This window comes from Lampetra planeri, chromosome 15 (genome assembly GCF_965212315.1).
Source record: "Lampetra planeri chromosome 15, kcLamPlan1.2.h2, whole genome shotgun sequence".
Classification (NCBI taxonomy): Eukaryota; Metazoa; Chordata; class Hyperoartia; order Petromyzontiformes; family Petromyzontidae; genus Lampetra; species Lampetra planeri.
Window position 1 is genome coordinate 107,006 of NC_136121.1, and position 21,050 is coordinate 128,055.

Sequence of the window (21,050 nt, forward strand, 5' to 3'; positions counted from 1 at the left end):
TGAGAGCTACATCTACTCGAGCAATTATATCATTAACTGGTATGTGTCTAGGTGTGACTGCAAAGTTTAGTCCTTTAGCTTAAACGGATTTCAAACCTTCAGAAATAGGACTGTTACTGCGATTAATTACGACTTTGTTAACATCTAGCTTTTCAATGTGTGGGTCCGGTTTCTTGTTTGAGAGGCGGTTGAATTTGGAAACCAAGTTGTCCTTACATTTAGTCGACATAGCACAAATGTTGAAATGTAGCATGTAATTAAAACGATAAAAAATACTGTAGATTGGAAGAGTAACTAATTAACTCGCTAGAGTTTTGGAAAATCGAAATCCGAGATTCGGCATGATACATAAAATACAAAAACTGGTATCTGGTACTAAAAAAATATGATGGAATCTATCAACAGAAGGTGTGTACCGGATTAGTTTATCCTGTGACCCATGATGTTGGTCAGACGCGACAAATTTTTAGCATAAGGCTAAAAGAACACCAACTAAATATTAAATACTCATAACACAACTTTTGGCAGTTGCAGAACATGCTTGCCAACAAAGACATTCAATGTATTCATATTCTTGGTTCTTTCGGTAAAGTCACGTAGAAGGGAAATAATAAAATAATAAAAATAAATCAATAAAATCCTCACGACTTTTCGATTGCAACACAAGCAATCATCATCAATGTATTTTGATAACGTTGATATGTTGTGCAAAACTAATTATTACTGGCCAATAATCTATTGAAATTGAGAGAAATAAAACATTATTTTTCATCCGTATTCTTTGGGTCTTTCGGTAAACTCACGTAGATAGGTTCAAAGAAAATAACAAAAAAAACTACGTTTCGATCGCAACACAAGCAGTCATCTTTTCCTGATGAAGACCGCTTGTGTTGCGATCGAAACGTCGTAGTTTTTTGTTATTTTCTTATAACATATCTACGTGACTTTACCGAAAGACCCAAAGAATATGAATTCCTGCAGTCACGAAAGCTTTAAGTAAATATTTTTATCCGTTTTGACAGCTATAGGCTTAATGCTGCTTGGAAGTGTATTATTAAGTAATACACCTTTCAATTACATGCCTATTCAATGCATAATATATTCAACAACTGTGATTAACCCATCTGGCAATATGTACTGCATATTTCACATTAACATATCCATTATAATTTATATGATTACAGTCAACCCCACTCCGATCTTCACACCTGATAGGATCACAGTGATGGCATCATCTTGCTCTTTTAAGACTGGAAGCAGGAAGACATCTTCACAATTCTGGTAAATTGCCTAATAAAGCTGGTTGTAATCACCAGTGAAACGTCGGTCTCAATTGTACATTTTGTGGATTTACTCGCCATAATAACTATGCGTTGAAGTAATCGCTAATTGGCACGTTTTTTGACATGACAAACCTTACTAATTGGCTGTCGGTTGTGGTTGGGAAACGACACATTTATATTTACGCAATCCAACACAAAAACCTTTATTATGAATATTGGTCTCGAAAGTCTACATGTTAAACAACACCTTCACCTCACATTAAATAATACAGAATCTCTGAGCAGCTTATAAAAATGAACTGTCAAGATATAAGTGCATTCAAAATGAAATATTCACATTACCTATGAAGACGCTCACTCGTCGAGAGATATCCCCATCAGGAGGAATCATTGAAAAACAGTGTGCTGCTGTCATTATCCAATGAGGTGAAATGATGGTTCCTCCACAGGAATGATGCTAAAAAAGTATACATATATTAAGAATATAAATGAGAGTGGTGACAAGTTTAGAAGCACCATAGTATTAAAATAAGTTAATCATCTTGTTCGGTATTATTTTTTTTCAGTAAATTATGTTCAAGATATCACCTCAAGTGAGACACATCACCATTTGTGGTATGGAAAAGGGAAAGCTTTTGGACTTGTAGAATAATTGTGGAAATGATATTTAAAAAAAAACACACACACACCCATAGCACCATTCTCTTTGAAACCGAATTAGTTCAGACGAGTTGAATGCTTACATAGAATGTAACAGATTATAAGTATTAGTCCCATCAGTTAGTCTCGCTTCTTTGATGACATCCACATTTATACCATCTGGTCTAAAAGCTTGCCCATCTTCTGTGTGGCGAAGGGCAGAGTTGGCTTCAAGCGTTATACCTGGAAGCTCCACCTGGCAGATAGGGTCTATTTCCTGGGCTATGTGCATTATTCTGCTAGAGATATGCATCAAATCCCTGCCCTAAGTTTAATATTATATCTCTGAGTTATTCCATTTTTCTTTCGAATGGCAGCCATTTGCAATTGCTAATAATAAACCTCTTTGTTGCTGCTCTCATTGCTTGCTATGACATCATCAATCGTTGTTGTAGGTGTGGGACCATTTTGCCAGTATCAAGATATTGCATGAAAAAAAGGTTGACCTTTTCTAGAATAAATACATACAGGTGTTAGGATGTTCAAACACCAAATAGACAATAATACAAGGCATTGTTTGCATACTTTACCATATGCTTGTGGTTAAAAAAACAATCTGCCTTGATCATATATGCACTGTCCTTGAAACTGATTGGCTTGCACCAGAAATAGTCTCTTCTATTGCAATGTATCACAAGTCCTACATCAAAGACCGCCAAAAGGTGAGCAGTACAAAGACAATGCAAATACCATTTAATTAATAGCTATAACTGCTCAACCAGAGGTATCTTCTGCTTTTTCCCACAAGTATGTGGTTAATGCGGACATTATTGGCGTCTGTTGGTGTTTTAACTTCCTAACACTTTTCGTGAGAAAGGGTAACGCCTTTTTATCAGTCAATAATATTTGTTTTGTTGTACTTTCAGATGTATTTTTATTCCTCTCCTAATCAATCTACAAATTTATTTAGCCAGTCTCTTTTTCTAGCTCTCTTTTTCCTCCATAAATCTTTTGTGGTTTCAGACAACTTGTTCTGTTTGCTTTCTGACATTTCCTCCAGTTTGAATGTACTATCTATCACCAATCTAGTTAATGCATTATATGAAGTGGTGATATCCATATAATAATTCTGTTATATTTCACCATTATTTTACTTCGTTTCAATGAAGGTCTTTGCACTGTCAACTTACCTCTCCTATTTGTATTCGGACATGCCAGGGCCATTCTGTAATATTTGTGGCTTTTCCATTAAAGATCCGAGATAACCTGAAGAGTTCATGATATGTTGCAATACCACATTTGTAGTATAATGTTTTATCTGTAAAAAAAGAAGTATATTAACACGTTGCACTTTAAAGACACTGCATGGTTACATTTGAGTCTAAATGGAATGAGCACTTATTTGAGTTCATGCCAATGTAATGTACACACTGATTTGTTACACCATTGTAACAAATTTCAAGGCATAGCTCTGCATTTCATCAGTGCAGAGTATTTAGGAGTCACGAGTCTCACCACGACGTGTGCCTTCACATTTCGCCACTGGATATTTTCCAGCCAGCTGTGGATCGTATTATGGTGAACAAGACAAGAAGCCTGAGGCTGTGCAAACCATTGCGGGTTGGTACATAGAACATGAGAACGTTTTTCCAAATTGGTGCAATATTCCTCCTCTGAAAAAACTTTAGAGGGCAGAAATTATCATCTTGGGACCCTAGGAGGCACAGTGACTCGGTGCTGGTGAAACTACCACAGGAAATGACACTGTCCTGTGGTCAGGGCCCCCAGACAGCGATTCCCATCTTAATTTTGGAGCTTTCGTGACTGCAGGAATTATTCTTTGGTTCTTTCGGTTAAGTCACGTCTAAAAATAAAATAATAAATTAAAATAATAGCGACGTTTCGATTGCAACACAAGCAATCATCATCAGGCACGAAAGCTCCAAAATTAAGATTGAACCACTTCTACGGGGAAGTTTTAAGCTTATCTTTTTTCTCTCTCTGGCTATTTGTTCTCTCTGCCTGTGTCCTCTCTTTTGGAATTTTCACACTTAAATTCTAACTTAGCAATCTTTGAAATACGTAATCAACCAGGCTATGCGTTAATTGTGTGTTGACCGACTCTCTGTGTTGCATTACATCACATTTCGATATTTTGCGAGGTTATTTAATTTTAGTGTGCCTTTCTCCTAATTTTCAAGCTTGTGTGCCGTGCCAGGTCGTCATCTTACTTGCGCAGCAGCAACACGTTGCCGTCCACTCATTGATATGCTAATTTTCTCTGCCCCCTCCCTCTCTCCGTCCCCGCCCCCCCTCTCTATATTTAAGGGACCGTCACAGAAACGACCCCTCTCTCTGTGCCGATATGTGTCCTCTCTCTGTGTGTCCTTGTGATGTCTGTCTGCTTGTATGTCTGTCTATAGTTTTCTAGTTAGATTTTTATTGCTATTTCTTTTATGCCTGATGATGATTGCTTGTGTTGCAATCGAAACGTCGCTATTATTTTAATTTATTATTTTATTTTTAGACGTGACTTAACCGAAAGAACCAAAGAGCGATTCCCATCTTGCTGGAAGGCCATTGTCCTTGATCAGGCAGCCACACCAGCCCTAATAGAATGGCACCCAGTAATCGGAATCTTTATTTATACTGGAATAATAAGATGAGCTATGAAGATTGTTTTCACAGATATCCAGTAGGGGTGGGTTAGAAAGTTACAATACAAAACCTAGAGGAATGCAAAGTATAGGAAAGTTAAGCAAGTCGCTAATTTAAAAAAATATATAGTACAAATTACAAAAGTACATCAATTCCTGCCGATTTCCCATCAATAAATGCAAGCTTGAGCAAGGCAGTAAAACAACAAAACAGTCCCAGACCACAGCAAGACAACACACAGTCCCTCAATAAAATTGCACATTAAAATTGAACTAGCTATATACAGGTGTAGTGACTATACTTGTCACTGTGTGGTGCCGGGATTTGTGAAGTCACGGCCGGTAATGTTATTGCGAGCAGCCCGGGTTGCGGGCTGCAGTACTAACACTAGCGGTAGTTTGGTGAGCACGGGTTAGCGCGAAGGCACCGTGAGCAGTGTGCGGTGCCGGCTCCCAGTGAGGGAGCGAGAGCGAGCGTCAGCCAGCCAGGGTTACTCTGGGGCATGATACTCTGGCTGACCTGTTGTCACTTGACCGGACGATTCTGGAGGGGGGCCACTTGTGGACGGGGGCCGAGGGGCGGTCACGTGGTCCCGGAGAGCTCTCGGGAACATCCGAGAAGGGGCTCGAGGAGCCTGGAAGGTGGGCGGGGCTAAGGGCGGATCCAGCCTCAGCACGGGAGCATATAACGAGAGCTCCGTGAGGAGCTCGGGGTTCTTCAAGTGTTGGTGTTCGAAGATCCACGTCGGGGAGAAGAAGCCTCTAGCCACGCGGTCCTCTTTTTGTCTCTCTTACCTTCCTATGCTGCTGATTGAGTCCCTACCTTTTCATTGCGAATCGTTCTGTCTTATTAAAAAAGTATTTTGTTGGGTTTGTTATTCCAGTTCATGGTGGAATTTTTTTTCTGCCTTGCGTGTGTTTTGTTATTATTATTAGCTGGGACGGCTATCTTTTAAACATGGGGGGGGTGATGTAATGACAGGGTGCCACCTGTCGGCCTGAAGAGGTAATCGCGGTTATGGGTATATTACGTAATGCCTAGTTATGAGGTGGGCATATCTGGGGTAAAGGTGAGAGGCGGGGTTAGTTGGGAAGCTCCGGGAGCCTGCTTGAAGGTTCTGGAAGGGGGCATGGCCGGAGGTGGGGCTTGGCCACGCTGGGGCGTATATAAGGGGGACCGTCGCCGCTCGCCATCATCTCTCTTCATCGTCCGGCCACGTGGCCGATCTTCTGCAAGGCCCTCATCGTTGCCGTCACTGCGCTAGTCAGACAGCTGTGTAGTTGGACGCCGACGATCGGGTTCTGTAGAAGGGTCGGCTATGTGTAGCTACGTAGAACGTTACGTAGATGTATCGCCCAGTGTTGTGCTTAAAGTGTGAGAATAAATAAGAAGCCATCTACACGACGTGTCTCGGAAGTCGCTCACTACACATGTATATGTGCAGTATGTATTAATGTATGAGCACTTTATAAAAGTAAACATGCCAAATGATGAATTCTGATGGTGTCAATAGTAACAAACCTGTATTAACAATCCCAATTTTCTGAAGCTCTCTGTAATTCAGCAACATAAATGAATGCCGTTCACCCTTCTTCTGGGAAGCAATTGACACGAGCTCTTCCTTGTAGACATTTCCAATTCCAAACGTGTAAATATCTAGAAGATGACAATGTTAGTAAAGAATGACACCAGACATCTGTAATTCGTAGCATGTGTACATTACATGTACCATAACAAGAATACAAACTGCTTTACATTTCGATAGTTTTAATTTTGTATAATTATGTTCGTGACAGAAATATTTACGACTATAATGAGCCAAGAATGTCTGTGTGTCCCCGCGCATGACGTCACTCCAAGTCGGCCAGCCCCCCTCATTAATACTCATGAATAGGTGATGTCCTCCACATGGACCCCCCTCCCCTCATTAATAATCATGAGCGGGTGACGTCACTCCACATGTAGCACCCCCCCCTCATTAAAAATAATGAGCAGGTAACGTCACTCCCATGTCGAACAGCCCCCCCACATTAATAATCATAAAGAGGTGACGTCTTCCAAATGGACATCCCCCGCCATTAATATTAATTATCGGGTGACATCACTCCACATGGGGGGGGCGAGGCGCCTCCTCCCCCCTCAGCATCAACGTGCAACCCTCACTACAAAGGCAGAACCCTCACGTCACGCAATCTCCGTAACGCTATTGAGACAGAAGTAAAAAGGACATGATGAACAAGGGATTATAACCTTTAAATGAAATAGGTCTGTGTCACCGTGGCCTTACAAATTGCACACGAATTGATGCAATGAATATCACGTCGCGGTCTGCTTTTCGCTTGCAAGTTTCAGATTTACTGAAATACACCTTTCCTTGGATGAGCAAAAGGCTGGTAGTGAGATAATAGCTGATATAAGTGCAAATAGTTAGAAAGAAAATACATAGTTGCCCTTGTGATATATAAATTAGAGAAGATATTAGAGTGATGTGAGCTACTACGAGAAGATGGCTACCATAGATAGTTATAATAAACTTAGTATGGATGTATGTTGAGATTCTTCTGCACCATACGTAACCAACCATGCTAATGTTAGCCATTTATGGTACCGGGAATTAAAGCGGCACACAGAGGTCGCACAATAACATTTAATTGATACAATTTCTCAAATTGAATTTAGTGCATAGAGAAGATTTGTGAAATAGATTTTGTTTGTGATACAAGTCGTAAAAATACTGTTTTAAAAGGAATGTGTATAACAGTTTGGATTATATGAACACATATAAATGGCATATTCAACACTTCTCCACATCAGTAGACCTTTGCCAGTGTAGTAGGTTCCAGGAGACTTGGACGACGTAGTTGGAGGCACACTTATTTATTAAGCACAAGTACATAACAGGCCGAGATGTACAACACTCGAAGGGGTATCGGCCCCTTCACCCGTCTAACAGGGAGATCAACACTCTATGTCACAGCTAGCCTTACTCCTAGGTCCTCCACTACAGGGCTAGGGGAGGCTAGCTAACCCAGCTCTGGTTAAGCTGGGATTACGGCACCCTGAGTCCCCAGACCGGCTCTTACAAGAGCATCGGCTCTGGGCTCTTGGGGCCACGCCACTGGCTTGCCCTGGTCGGTCCTGAGAAGGACAGCGATCCAGGGGAGTCCCAGGGCCTATCTAGCAGGTCTTCTTGCTTCTCTGGTTAAGGCTGAACACTGAACCCCGAGCCCTCCGGCTCCCCGCCTTATATAGCAACTCCCCCACTGAGGGGTGGGGGATCCCAGCGCCGTGTTAGCCCCCCAGGCTAAACGGTGCGGACCTGGATGTAAGCACCTCTCGGCGTACGGGCATAACCACGCCCAGTGTGTTTGTTTGCCCTCCGTAACACCTCTACACCAGTACCAAAATATAATAATAGGGGTTTTCCCCTTTTTTCTGGCAGCAAAACTGAAACCTTATTACAAGGATTCACGTCTGCATTAACCACAATACTTGCAGTCAAATGCAAACAAAAACACACTATGATAATATATGCATTGTCCTTGAAACTGATTGGTCCACACCAAGGGACTGCTTTCTTTTGAGCCTCGACCCAATTGGTGCTCGACCAGAGGACGCCTTTTGGCGCTCGATATTTAATTTGGTTAATATAACATTATTTTGTTACATTTGTTATTTTATAGTTTCAATCATATTAAATTAGTGAAAGCATTAAAATAAAATGTATAGATGGCATTTGACACGTAGGCTTTCGCGACCAATGTTATTCATAATCAACGTTTTTGGGTTTAGATCGCGTTATTTATAAATGTGTCGTAACCCCCCACCACCCGACACGGCCAATCAGTAAAAATGTGTCACGTTGACAAAAGACAAATAGTTCACTGCTTTAGCCCACCGGTGTGTTGAAGCCACAACATTTACAATTTGAGTACGACGTTTCGCTGGTAATTGCATCCAGCATCATCGGGCAATTCGCCAGAATGGTGAGGCTCTCCTGTGTCTCCCGTTCTTATATAGAGCAGCATCAGGGTGACGTCATCATTAACTCATTAACTCATCAGGTGCAAAGATTCAAGGTGGGAGTGATTGTAATTATATACTAGATTAGTAATCAGGCTATTGTTACGATGCGAGTTGTAGATTAGTAATCATTTGGAATGTGTTTTATTGTGATTATGCTACATTAGTAATCCGTTAGTGGTTGTTTCCCTTATAAGGAATTATATATTATATTATATATAAGGAATTATATATAAGGAATTATAAGGGAAACAACCACTAACGGATTACTAATGTAGCATAATCACAATAAAACACATTCCAAATGATTACTAATCTACAACTCGCATCGTAACAATAGCCTGATTACTAATCTAGTATATAATTACAATCACTCCCACCTTGAATCTTTGCACCTGATGAGTTAATGAGTTAATGATGACGTCACCCTGATGCTGCTCTATATAAGAACGGGAGACACAGGAGAGCCTCACCATTCTGGCGAATTGCCCGATGATGCTGGATGCAATTACCAGCGAAACGTCGTACTCAAATTGTAAATGTTGTGGCTTCAAAACACCGGTGGGCTAAAGCAGTGAACTATTTGTCTTTTGTCAACGTGACACATTTTTACTGATTGGCCGTGTCGGGTGGTGGAGGGTTACGACACATTTATAAATAACGCGATCTAAACCCAAAAACGTTGATTATGAGATGGCATTTGTTTCCCCATTGTTGGGTCATTATGCCAGCGCACAATGATCAAGACTCATTATTGTTACCGATACTCTACCTGCTTGCCAGAGATGTGGTTCATGTCATCTACAATCTCTTACCCATGGGAATGTCCGCAAACTTCTCATTCATAACAATCTTGGGAGGTGGTCCCATATTGGAGCGGCCTTAAAAGTACAACGTGACATTTTTTAAAGCATCAAAACTACATACATTGGGTGACTATTATTGCATAACTGACAATTATTACACACTAATGTATTGAGCATTTTATATGTATATACATCTTCATGTTATAGGCTAAATATTTTTTTGCTTTCTGGATAGCAGGGAGTAAAACGCATTTGAAGTAAACTTCTGTAAATTCCATGGAAAACAAAAACAAACAACACAACGGACAATGGCACAATTGGAAATGTTGGTATAGCCAGATTCGAAACTGTGACTTCAATATTACCAGCTCGCTTCTCTCGCTTGGCATCAGCCCCCAATGTCACACAACCTCATAATTAACAAACAAAAATCTTCACACAGTCAATAACACTGTGGCCTTATATAATAGACGACGTTTTGGGTAATTGGCACTTATCCTTTGTATGTAAATATAGATGCCTAAGAGATAGAATGGATAATAAACATCGGAGATGTCAGTTGTCGAAACTTTCCAAAATGTTGTAGCATGAGCCTGCCATAGGCAGCATGTCATTCATGCTGCCAGTTTATACTGGTAGGAACCTCCTGGTTACACCAGCCCATAGGGGATTATTGTGTCCGTCTGTCCGTCGTGCATCCAAAAATGGTAGGGTGGGGCTGGGTGGAGAGGGGAGGGTGGGGAGGAGCTGGGTGGGGAGGGGCTGGGTGGGGAGGGGCTGGGTGGGGGTGGGAGGGGTTGGGTGGGGAGGGGCTGGTCATCTCGTAGTGCCCTTATAAAACTCAACGTTTAACCTACTCACGCCGGCTTGTGCCCGCCCTCACAGTCGGCCATATTTGCGGAATACACCACGCCGCCATTGATCCTGGCCATTGACCGAGCAACCCAACGTTCCTACCAGCTCCCTCCGCAGGAATGTGTTCCTTCTCTTCTATTTCCCTCTCACCACCTATCCAATGCTCTATACTTATCTCTTCAAAGCTTATTTTTCACTCCATACCCCTATCGTGCCATGTTTGCTCCTCTCTCAATACATCTCTGCTGAGCCTCTCTCTGCTTCCCTCAGTCATACATCTCACAGATCTCAGTCCACACATCTGCTCCACGTGAACAGCATTAACTCGTGTAATTGGCCATCATATGACGGGTATATTCACGTCGTAAGCAATCCAGTGTTTCTTGACTATGTCGATTGTGCCATCTCTGTGTTTAATCGACGTCTTATTTCATCTGCAGACTATTCTGCATTCATCTGAATGGAATCTAAATTACGTATGTGATGTGCCGAATGTAATGTACTCTTTCTGAGAGTAATTTATTGCAAACCTGGAAAAGAATTACAATTGTAAATCACCTTTATCGTAGCATTATAAGAGCTGTTTGAGTTACCTTTCTATCAGAAAGAAAGTAAACGAAATGTTTCAATCAAAAGTTCCTTTTACCAAAATGGATTTGCGCTCAGGTACAATAACTTACTGGATTCTGAATTTATGTAAATTTAAAAAAAGTTACACTATTTATTATTGATCGGACGGGGAGAGGTCGTGTTCACTCATTTTCACAAATTTCACTATCAGTGCGAGGAAAATAAATCAGATCTCAGGCCACACATCTCCTGTGTGGAACGAGATCTGTTGAGTTGAAATTAAAAGTGATTCTGCTTCTTTATTTAAATTTATGTTCGATGTCCAACAAAAAAACTGTCACACACAAATTAACTGAATAGAATACTCATTACTTATTATACTGTAATGGTGTTCGTTTCTTAATCTGCTTGTCCTGGTGAGGGTCACAGTGGCAGCAAGTTGAGCAGGGCGGTTCAGACCTCCCTTTCCCTGGCGACAGACTCGAGCTCTCCCTGGGGAATTTCCAGGTGTTCCCAGGCCAGCCGAGCGAGATAGTTCCGCCAGCGTGTCCTGGGCCAGCCCCGGGGTCTTCACCCAGTGGTACGTGCCTGGTAATTTCCAAGTGGAGTCTATTGGGAGTGTTGTGTATATGCCCCTTTTTCCAAAAATTAATATTAAGAATAATTCGGCCAATATTTGTTTTTGGTTCACATAGTCACTCGGAAGCGCAAACACCCATTTCCCCACCTCTGCGAGCAGCTGCTCAGACACGCTAGCAACAAAAGGCCAGAGGGCAGAAGATGAACCATTAATGGTCATAAACCCTCCCCGTATACACAGAGAGAGAGGGGTGGAAATCGCAAATGGGGTTAAAACAGTCACCTCTACTTCAAAAGGCCCCCACAATACAGGCAGTAGGCGCCACGAGACATATATAATTATTTTTTTTGTAACGGTTAAAAGTTCAAAAATTGGCAACATGGAAAGCAAACAGACGGGTTTTGAGCCATATTAGTTAAACAAAGTTACCAACTTAGCCACGAAGATTAAGCAAACATTATCTATCCTCATCCTCACTCTAATTAAAGACATACGCACAAGCCGGGGTGCAGGATTACAGTGTGCTCTGTGGAGGGAGCCCCGACCGCCTTTGTCTTCCCGCAGCACGGATAGCAAAATTTGCACACACAAGCAAATAACATCTCCCCATAAAGAAATCACACCACGATGGAAATATTGTGAACACGGCTACAACATACCTTGAATCACTTACAATCAAATTACAATAATACTATAAGCAGTAAAGTGAGTCTCATGTTAACTTACAAACAAAAAACGAACAACTTAAAGCTGTGTGAGACAGGATAACACCCAGAGCGAGGGAAGGGATTATATAACTTGTTTAACGCGTAGGCTTTCGCGACCAATATTATTCATAATCTAAACCCAAAAACGTTGATTATGATTATGTAATTCTCGGTGCGAACACGAATCGTCAGTCTGGTTTTAGTCTGATGACTCATCTGTGACGCCGTTTCGTGAGAAAGATCCCCCCCCCCCCTCTTTCCAGGTTAATTATTACGGACAGCTGCTTCGCTTGAAGAACTTTATTCCTCTAATAAATCGCACACACACGGACGCAGCCGAAACCACAAAGGATGTCCGGTCCTTTGAAGACATCGCAGAAGCTGAGTGGTTTTTCCAGATATATATCAGACACGACCATCGGAGACGATCGGAGACCATCGGAGATCGTCGGAGCTCATCGAAGCTCAGCTCATCACCTCCAACGGAGGAGCTCTCTCATCACCCAGAATGGCGATGCTCGCTGAGTAGCGACGTGCTAAGCCAAGCCGAGGTCTGTACCACCTAAGAATAATCGCTACACCGAGCCGCCGAGGTGCGAGTGAAACTGACGGAGATTCCAGTTATCATTCTCGAGCCAACAAAGACACCCAACGTCAACCCAGCAACGAACGAGAGCATCGTTCATCGTCAGAGCGACAACAAGCAATCAACCTGGAGAAAAGGGCGGAAATCGCCAAGTATCGATCAAGCGAGCACCCGCTGAGAACCGACTCGTCATCCCGCAGTGGAGGAGCTGCGTGCTATCCAACGACGGAATCATCGCGCACCACGACGGCGAGTGTCGTGCCGACACCACTCATCTAGCAGTGGAGAGAGAGAGTGCCCGAGCACAGGTGCCAGCCTGCCAGCGCACAAGTGAACGAGTACCGCCGTGCCGTCAGAGCTACAGAGTACGAGTGCCAGCGCCGAAGTGCCACCAAGCGCCGCCAAGCACCACCCGGGCGCCATCAAGCGCCAAGCAACCGAGCCTCTTCGAGGACATCGTGCCAACGCCGCTCAATCTAGCTGCGGAGAGAGAAAGCCGGCGACGGGTTCGCTGCGGCCACGCCCAAGCGAGAGGGAACCTCTGAAGAGCTGGTTGTATACCCCTCCCCCACCCCACAAGCTCCGACACAGCGCCCTGCCTCTGCTTAAAACAATAATTATCAAGGGAACAATACAACGCACACACAACACGCACACGAATAAAACTATTTCAAAAAATTATCTTTGTGTTTCGAAAAGGGTTGCCATTTCAAGGTGGTGCGTTCAATATCAACTGATCGTGAAAAGCAGTTGCTGCCCATCGAGTTACATGAACAAGAAGTGTTTTAGTCATTTATTTTCGTTAATTGCATAATCTTGCCGATGATTCTATTGACGTATGCTTTCGCATTTGCATATTAGAGTGTCATATGTTTGTTTAGAATTTAAATTTCTTAACACAAAGTGGTTGAGTGTTTCTTTCCAAGTCCATGCAAAACTCTTATTTATAAGAACTGTATCCTGCGTTGAGATATGAATTTGGAGACCTAACATAACATAAACACACTAAGATAATCAATAAATGTTTAATCAAAGATAATCGTTTTATCCTGATTGATAGGCTAAGCCTAATTATCATAACTGCGGACATTAACATAATCGCAATCATTCGCATAAATTAATACGAGTATCCCCGTGATTATCGTAATTTATGCATATAATTACAAACATTAGCATAATTTCTGCGAATTACGCATTTTTCCAAATGTTATTAATTTTTTTTTTATAAAAATGTCATAATCCGACAGATACAACAGGGGGCATCCTTACCAGGTGCCCAAACCACGTCAACTGGCTTCTCTCAATCTAGAGCAGCAGCAGCTTGACTTTGAGGCTTTCCAGTTTACCGAGCTCCTCACCCGATCACGGATGGTGAGCCCAGCAGCTCTGTGGAAAAACCTAATTTCGGCCCCTTGTACCCGTCATCTCATCCTTTCGGTCAGTTCCCAAAGCTCATGACTATAGATGAGGGTGGAAATGTAGACCGACCTGTAAACCGAGAGTTTTGTTCGAGAACTCAGCTCCTGCTTCACTACCATGGAACAGAACAGTTCCCGCAACATTGATGACACTGCACTGATCCGCCAGTCGATCTCCCGTTCCCACTTACCATCACTCGCAAAAGAGACCCCGAGGTACTTAAACTCCTCCACTAAAGGCAGCTCTTCCCTCCTCACCTGGACAAAACAATCTACCATCTCACGGGAATGAACCAAGACCTTACATTTGGAGGTGCTGATCCTCATCCCAGCCGCTTCACACTCGGCATCAAACCATTCAAGTGCACGCTGGACATCACAGACTGACAAGGCAAAGAGGACGTCATCTGCAAAAGCAGCGACGCCACCTTCATGCCCCTGTACTGGATACTCTCTATTCCTCGGCTGCGCCTTGATATCCTGTCCATGAAAATCACAAACAAAAGTGGAGAGCAAGAATACGGACACAGCTTTAGAGGGACCGGATAGCTCACAAAAGCGTCACCGGTACATCATACTGCTGCAGTACCTCCCACAAGACAATGCTGGGAACATGATCATATGCTTTCTCGAAATCTACAATGCAGAGGTAGACTGGAGAAGCACACTCCCATGACCCCTCACATATCTGTGAGAGGGAAAAGAGCTGGTCCATTGTTCCACGACCATGACGAAAACCGCATTGTTCCTCCTGAATCTGAGGCTCAACCACCAGGCAAAGTCTCTTCTCCAGCACTGGAATAGGCTTTACCTGGGACGATGAGGTGTGTGATTTGTCTGTAGTTGGAGCACACCCTCTGGTCCCCTTTTTTAAAATGGGAACCACGACCTCAATTTGCCAGTCCAGATGTACTGTACCCACCTTCCATTGACAATTGAAGAGGTGTGTTAACTACGACACTCCTACACTGTCCAGCGCTTTGAACTCTGGGCAAATCTCGTCCACCCAAGCAGCGTTGCCGCTATGAAGGGCCTCGACCACCGCAGCAACTTCAGCAATCGTGATGGATCTGACTCCCCCAGCTGTTACCAGGGCTGCCTCCTGAAAGGAAGGCATTTCCACCAATGCTATGCTACCCTTACTGAAAACAGCCTAGGCCACGTCCCGTCAATCCCTCCTCAGGCATTGGATAGTTTGCCAGAACATATTTGAGGCTGCCCGTAATCCCCCTTTATGGCCTCTCCAAACTCCTCCTATGCCCGGGCTGTCGCTTCCGCAACTGCTGCAGCTGCTGCCCTCTTGACAAGCCAGTACTTTTCAATTGAGTCGGGAGACTTTTTTCCCAGCATAACTTGGAAAGCCTCCTTCTTCCCCTTGACAGCTTCCCTCACCACCGGTGTCCACCAGTGGGTCCTAGGTTTGCTGCCATGAGAGGCACCAACTGCCTTCAGGCCACATATTTACGCAGCTGCATGCACAATCGAGGTCCTAAATATCATCCACTCGGACTCAATGTCCATAATCTTCCCTAAAGTGCAGGAGAAGTTTTCCCGGAGGTGGAAGTTGAATTTTTTCTGCACTAGGTCTTCCGCCAGATGTTTTCACGTTTATCTGGTCAGTGCCTCAACTTATCACCAGGTGGTGATCAGATGACCGCTCTGGCCCTCTCTTCACCCAAGTGTCCAGAACATACGGCCTTAGGTCCGATGATACAACTATAAAGTCAATCATTGACCCTTGGCCCTCGGTGCTCTGGTACCAAAGTACACTTACGAGCATCCTTATGTTCGAACATAGTGTTTGTTATTGATATTCTGTGACTAGCGCAGAAATTAAATAACATCTCACCATTCAGGTTCAGATCAGGGGGGGCATTCCTCCCCATCACACCTCTCCAGGTATCTCCATAATTCCCCACGTGAACGAGTAAGACTATGGAGTCGGTAGGCGGCACTCTTTCGAGTCCTGCACCCACCGTCAACAAGAAGGCTGAATACTGAACTGCTGTTTTGTGCATACATTTAAACAACGTATTATTTGATAATTGGATTTTACCCTTTTATCTGGCAACAAAACTGACACCTTTTTTTACTATCTGTGAGAATTATTTTATTATGTTTTATTTTTATTATTTTATTATTTCCCTTCTACGTGACTTTACCGAAAGAAGCAAGAAGATGAATCCCTGCAGTACAGACAATAGTCAGAGTTTTCCTTTCTGAGACCCGAAGTCTCATTGAGGTGACCCTCTCATCCACTGGGACAAACTCCAACTGAACAGCACTCAGCCGGGGGCTTGTGAGTATCCCCACAACCGCCCGGGCCTCTCACCAGGGTTTACTGGGGAATAGGAGACCACCCCCGATCGAGAAGTTTCATTCCAGTGCCAATGCTGTGTGTGGAGGTGAGACTGACGATATATAATCGGTACCTTTCCACCTCCTCCACCAGCTCTGGGTCCCCCCCCTGCCAGTGACATGAAATTCCACGTCCCAATAGCTAGTGTTCATCACCAAGGTCCAGTTTGTCTGAGACCATCCCTCTCCCTGCCATACTGGCATCACACCCACCCCTCACCCTTCATCTTACAGATGGTGGGCCCACAGCACGGCACCACGTATCCATTTCGGGCTGGGCCCAACCGGGTTACGTGGGTCACTTGCCAAAGAACATTACCCCCAGGCCTGGTTTGGACAATGTTCTTTGATTTTTGCATTTAACCATTCACGAGGGGCTTTTCTTGGACCGTTATTTGTATGGAACCTCCTCCCAGACTTGTTCGCCAAGGGAGACCTTACCAGGAGTACAAGACTGCAGGCGACATAGCTTTGAACACAAAAACCCACCAACATGATAAGGTTACAATCCTTCAGTGGGTCTGTAACGATGTGTAAGACGAAAAGATACAATCCAAAAACAGGGGCACACTTGGCGCTGGTATAATTTTGGAGAAAATTATTTTTCTTGTGACAAACAAATAATTAGTGACAATTTTAATAAGCCTTTCATGAAAACTAATTTTTTTTAAATAAATTGCATGAAAATCCACGTAAGCCTACCCAACGCTACACACAGCGTACAGAGTGTCAGGTGTTAGGCACAGATCAGCAAAACTGTATAATGTATAATGAGCGCATCATCATGTGGAGAGGTCTGGAGATGTAGGGAGTGAGAAATATGTAATGCATATGGAATGCAATGCAACGCAGAGTTGGCTAACACAGTTAACGCATAGCCTTGTTGATTACGTTGCATTGCATTACATTTCCCAAATTTTCTTAGTTTGTTTTCTCAACCTGCCTATTTCTCTCTCTAAAAAAATACCAGGCTCTCATAGGTCCATTCGCTCTTTCTCTCCCCCGGCCGCTTCAGGGTGGATTTCCACACAACTCTCTCTAAAAATTTACCAGTTTTGCTGGATCTTTCTCTCCCCCTGCCGCCGCGGGGTGGATGTCCACACAGCTCTCTCATTGACATGCTAATTTCTCTCCCCCGACCGCTTCAGAGTGGTTTTCCACACAGCTCTAATTTAGAAATCTTTGGAGAATGTAATCAACCAGGCTATGCATTAACTGTATGTTAAGTTTGTTTTCTCAAACTGCCTATTTCTCTCTCTAAAAAATGACCAGGCTCTCATAGGTCCATTCGCTCTTTCTCTCCCCCGGCCGCCACAGGGTGGAGTTCCACACAGCTCTCTCATTGGCATGCTAATTTCTCTGCTCCAGCAGACCCATCTCTCTCCCTGCCCCCCACCCCACTCTCTCTATTTAAGGCCACGATACAGAGTCATTGGGTCTCTGCGTGTCTCCGTGTCTGTGTTTTGTCTCTCTCTCAAATTGAGTTCTACCTGATGACTGCTTGTGTTAAAATCGAAACATCGTATTCTAATATTTAATTTATTTTCTTTCTACGTGACTTTACCGAAAGAACCAAAGAGTAATTCCTGCATTCACGAAAGCTTCTAATCAAATAATACATTCACCATTGGAACCTCATTTGCCAGTAGCAATATGATAATTGTTTTTTTACCCTTTTATCTGCCAACAAAACTGACACCTTTTTTTTACAAGGAGTCATGTTTGCATAGACTGGTCCAACACCATGTGAGACTAAGCTCTAAAGAAAGCTGTCTCGGGTGTGGACCAATCAATTTCAAGGACAGTGCATACATTATCAGAGTTATCTTCTTGGTTCTTTCGGTAAAGTCATGTAGAAGGGAAATAATAAAATAATAAAAATAAATACAATAATTCTCACTATCTGTGAGAATTATTTTATTATGTTTTATTTTTATTATAGTGACCTGTATAGGCATACATTTAAACAACGTATTATTTGATAATTGGATTTTACCCTTTTATCTGGCAACAAAACTGACACCTTTTTTTACTATGTGTGAGAATTATTTTATTATGTTTTATTTTTATTATTTTATTATTTCCCTTCTACGTGACTTTACCGAAAGAAGCAAGAAGATAAATCCCTGCAGTCACGAAAGCTTTAAATCGAACAATATCAGAGTTATGTTTTTGGTTTGCATTCCTACTGCAGGTATTGCGGTCTATGCAACCATGACTCCTTGTAAAAAAAGGTGTCAGTTTTGTTGCCAGATAAAAGGGTAAAAAAACAATTATCAAATAGTACATTGTTTAAATGTATGCCTATACAGGTCACTATGCATAAATAGCAATTACTTATTTAGTGAGTCATTCTGAGACACTATTTAGGAGGCAATACCATTACACACGGGTCTAAATACACATATTCTCACTCTTGTTATGCATAGGACTACAACACACCTTTTCTCACTCTTGTTACGGGACAATCTATAATAGGGACAGCGCAGCCACGTGCTGCCTGCCCACGATGTCGAAGACGGGGACGAAGATGTAGACGTAGCTCTTGGGTTACTCTTAACACTAAACATCCCAGATATGTGATCAGGGTGTCTCTTTTATCCCTCTCGGCGTGGCCTGGCTCCACCCTCGGCCACGCCCTACGTATAGAAACTTCCCAACGGTTCCAGGCTATACCGCACCTGTTCCCTCTCTGGCTCCACCTTCAACCACACCTCTATCGAGAACTCTCCAGACGTGCTCAGCTACTCCCCCCCCCCCGTGCAAACCTCATTCACCTTTGGCCCATATTACTTGTCCACAGATAACCCCTACCAGTCAACCGCCCCCCACCACACTCTTACAGTGGCGTACTCTGTGATGATTCCCTGCGGCGCTGGTGGAGGCTGCAATCCCCTACTCCTGCTAGCACCCAATACCATGCCCCTAGTGACCCACTGCATGGTACTGCATGGTGTGTTAGCTTCTGCACCTGTTTCACGCCACTTGGCGCTACACGCCGTAGTGATCCATTTAATATCACTATACCTGTACTCAGACAATAACATGTACTATTTTATTGCACACAAACGACATGAGGTACAAGAATAGGTATGCATAATTTGCAGGCATAATCTACCTTACCATATGAATAACCCAACTGGCAATGGTTATCCATTGTAATTTATATGCAATCATTAACCCCCCCCCCCTTCGCACGTGAAGGGCTCACAAGTGACGTAATCACATCTATCCCTCTATTTAAGGAACGAAACAGGATTTCTCCACAAATCTGGCTATCGCCTGATGAAGCTAGTTGTAATTACTGGCGAAACATCGTACCTAGATTGTAAATGTTGTGAATTTGCTCTCCAACACACCAGTATGCTATACTAGTAGTGAATTGGCATGTTCTGTTCATGTGACAAACCTTATTAATTGACTGTGTCGGGTGGTGGCGGGTTTAACGACACATTTATATTTACGCGATCTAACCCAAAAAAATCTATATTATGGATGATATTGGTCGCAAAAGCGTATGTGTTAAAGAGAGAGAAGTGGAAACAATGTGTGGAAATGTGTGAGTGTTGGAGTGAAAAAAGCAGGGACACAGCATGGCCACAATATGTGCAGCAAAAAGTCGCATGTCGCTATGGTGGCAGCTTATGCCTCCATGTTGGGGCATGCGGTTGTGCTTTCTCTACGTTGTCCCCACCTGAAGAAGGACGTTTGTGTTGCGCCCGAAACGTCATGATTTAATCTAGTTTAATTTATTTTATTTTTTACCTACGTGATTTTACCGAAAAAAACAAAGAGCATGTATTAAGGTTTGATAAAATGTCCAAACCTAACAAGGTGGAATACGGGCAGTCCTCAACTTACGAACGAGTTCAGTTCCTGAGACCCATTCATAAGCCGAATGGTTCGTAAGTCGGTATACAATAATGTACTGTATTTAAATGCGGTATGTGTTACAGTTCAACAAAGGGAAACATTGTTAAACTCATAAATAATAGATATTGAAAATGTGCATTTAATAGTGTAATATATATTATAGTAAAATAAAGTGACATAAATAGAAATAAAAACCTGTATAAGTTTTACTTACCTTTACGTCCGATGCTGGATTGCTTGTTGGAAGGGGTGTAATGAGTCCCCACAATTGTGCACACACCCACGACGACACGCGTGCGCAAGCACACAAAGACAAAGACGCACACAAAGACAAAGACGCACACACCGACGATCCCCCGTGTACCCTTAACAGACTGTTGGGGCAAGTAGTGTTAGCAAGCAGCGCCTATAAAAGCCGGCACACGAGGGGGTGGGTGGCTCGGACCACACCGGGCCATCTTTGACTCCCCAGTAGCGATGTTTACTCACCGCACCAGGTACTCATTTGAGCTAAGTCGACCTCGGGGAGGCCCAGGACCAATTTAGATAATAGTTACTGGTGTCAGTAATGAGCGGGAATCGAACTCGGGTCACCGGGTTGATAGGGCGCCATCATTTCACTACCGCTCCTCACAAACATACACGGAGGCACATACGCACACGTACGCACACTCCCTTTCACCCACTCACTTTC

The 21,050-nt window shown here is 43.2% G+C and overlaps 1 protein-coding gene across 5 annotated transcripts in view; it reads right to left on the bottom strand.

Annotated features, from left to right (window-relative positions):
* The window catches only part of LOC144722564 (complement factor B-like), a 76,480-nt gene that overhangs the window by 31,518 nt on the left and 23,912 nt on the right, over nt 1–21,050 (bottom strand). For 2 of the 5 annotated variants that reach the window (XM_078600734.1, XM_078600736.1), the window contains exons 9-12: nt 9,419–9,484; nt 6,102–6,236; nt 3,113–3,240; nt 1,626–1,740 (exon numbers count right to left, since the gene is read on the bottom strand). In XM_078600734.1, the coding sequence (XP_078456860.1) occupies nt 1,626–1,740; nt 3,113–3,240; nt 6,102–6,236; nt 9,419–9,484 (444 nt within the window). Of the gene's footprint in view, nt 1–1,625; nt 1,741–3,112; nt 3,241–6,101; nt 6,237–9,418; nt 9,485–10,235; nt 14,606–21,050 lie in introns of those variants that run through there. The other 3 variants (XM_078600735.1, XM_078600737.1, XM_078600739.1) reach the window with 3 other exon arrangements.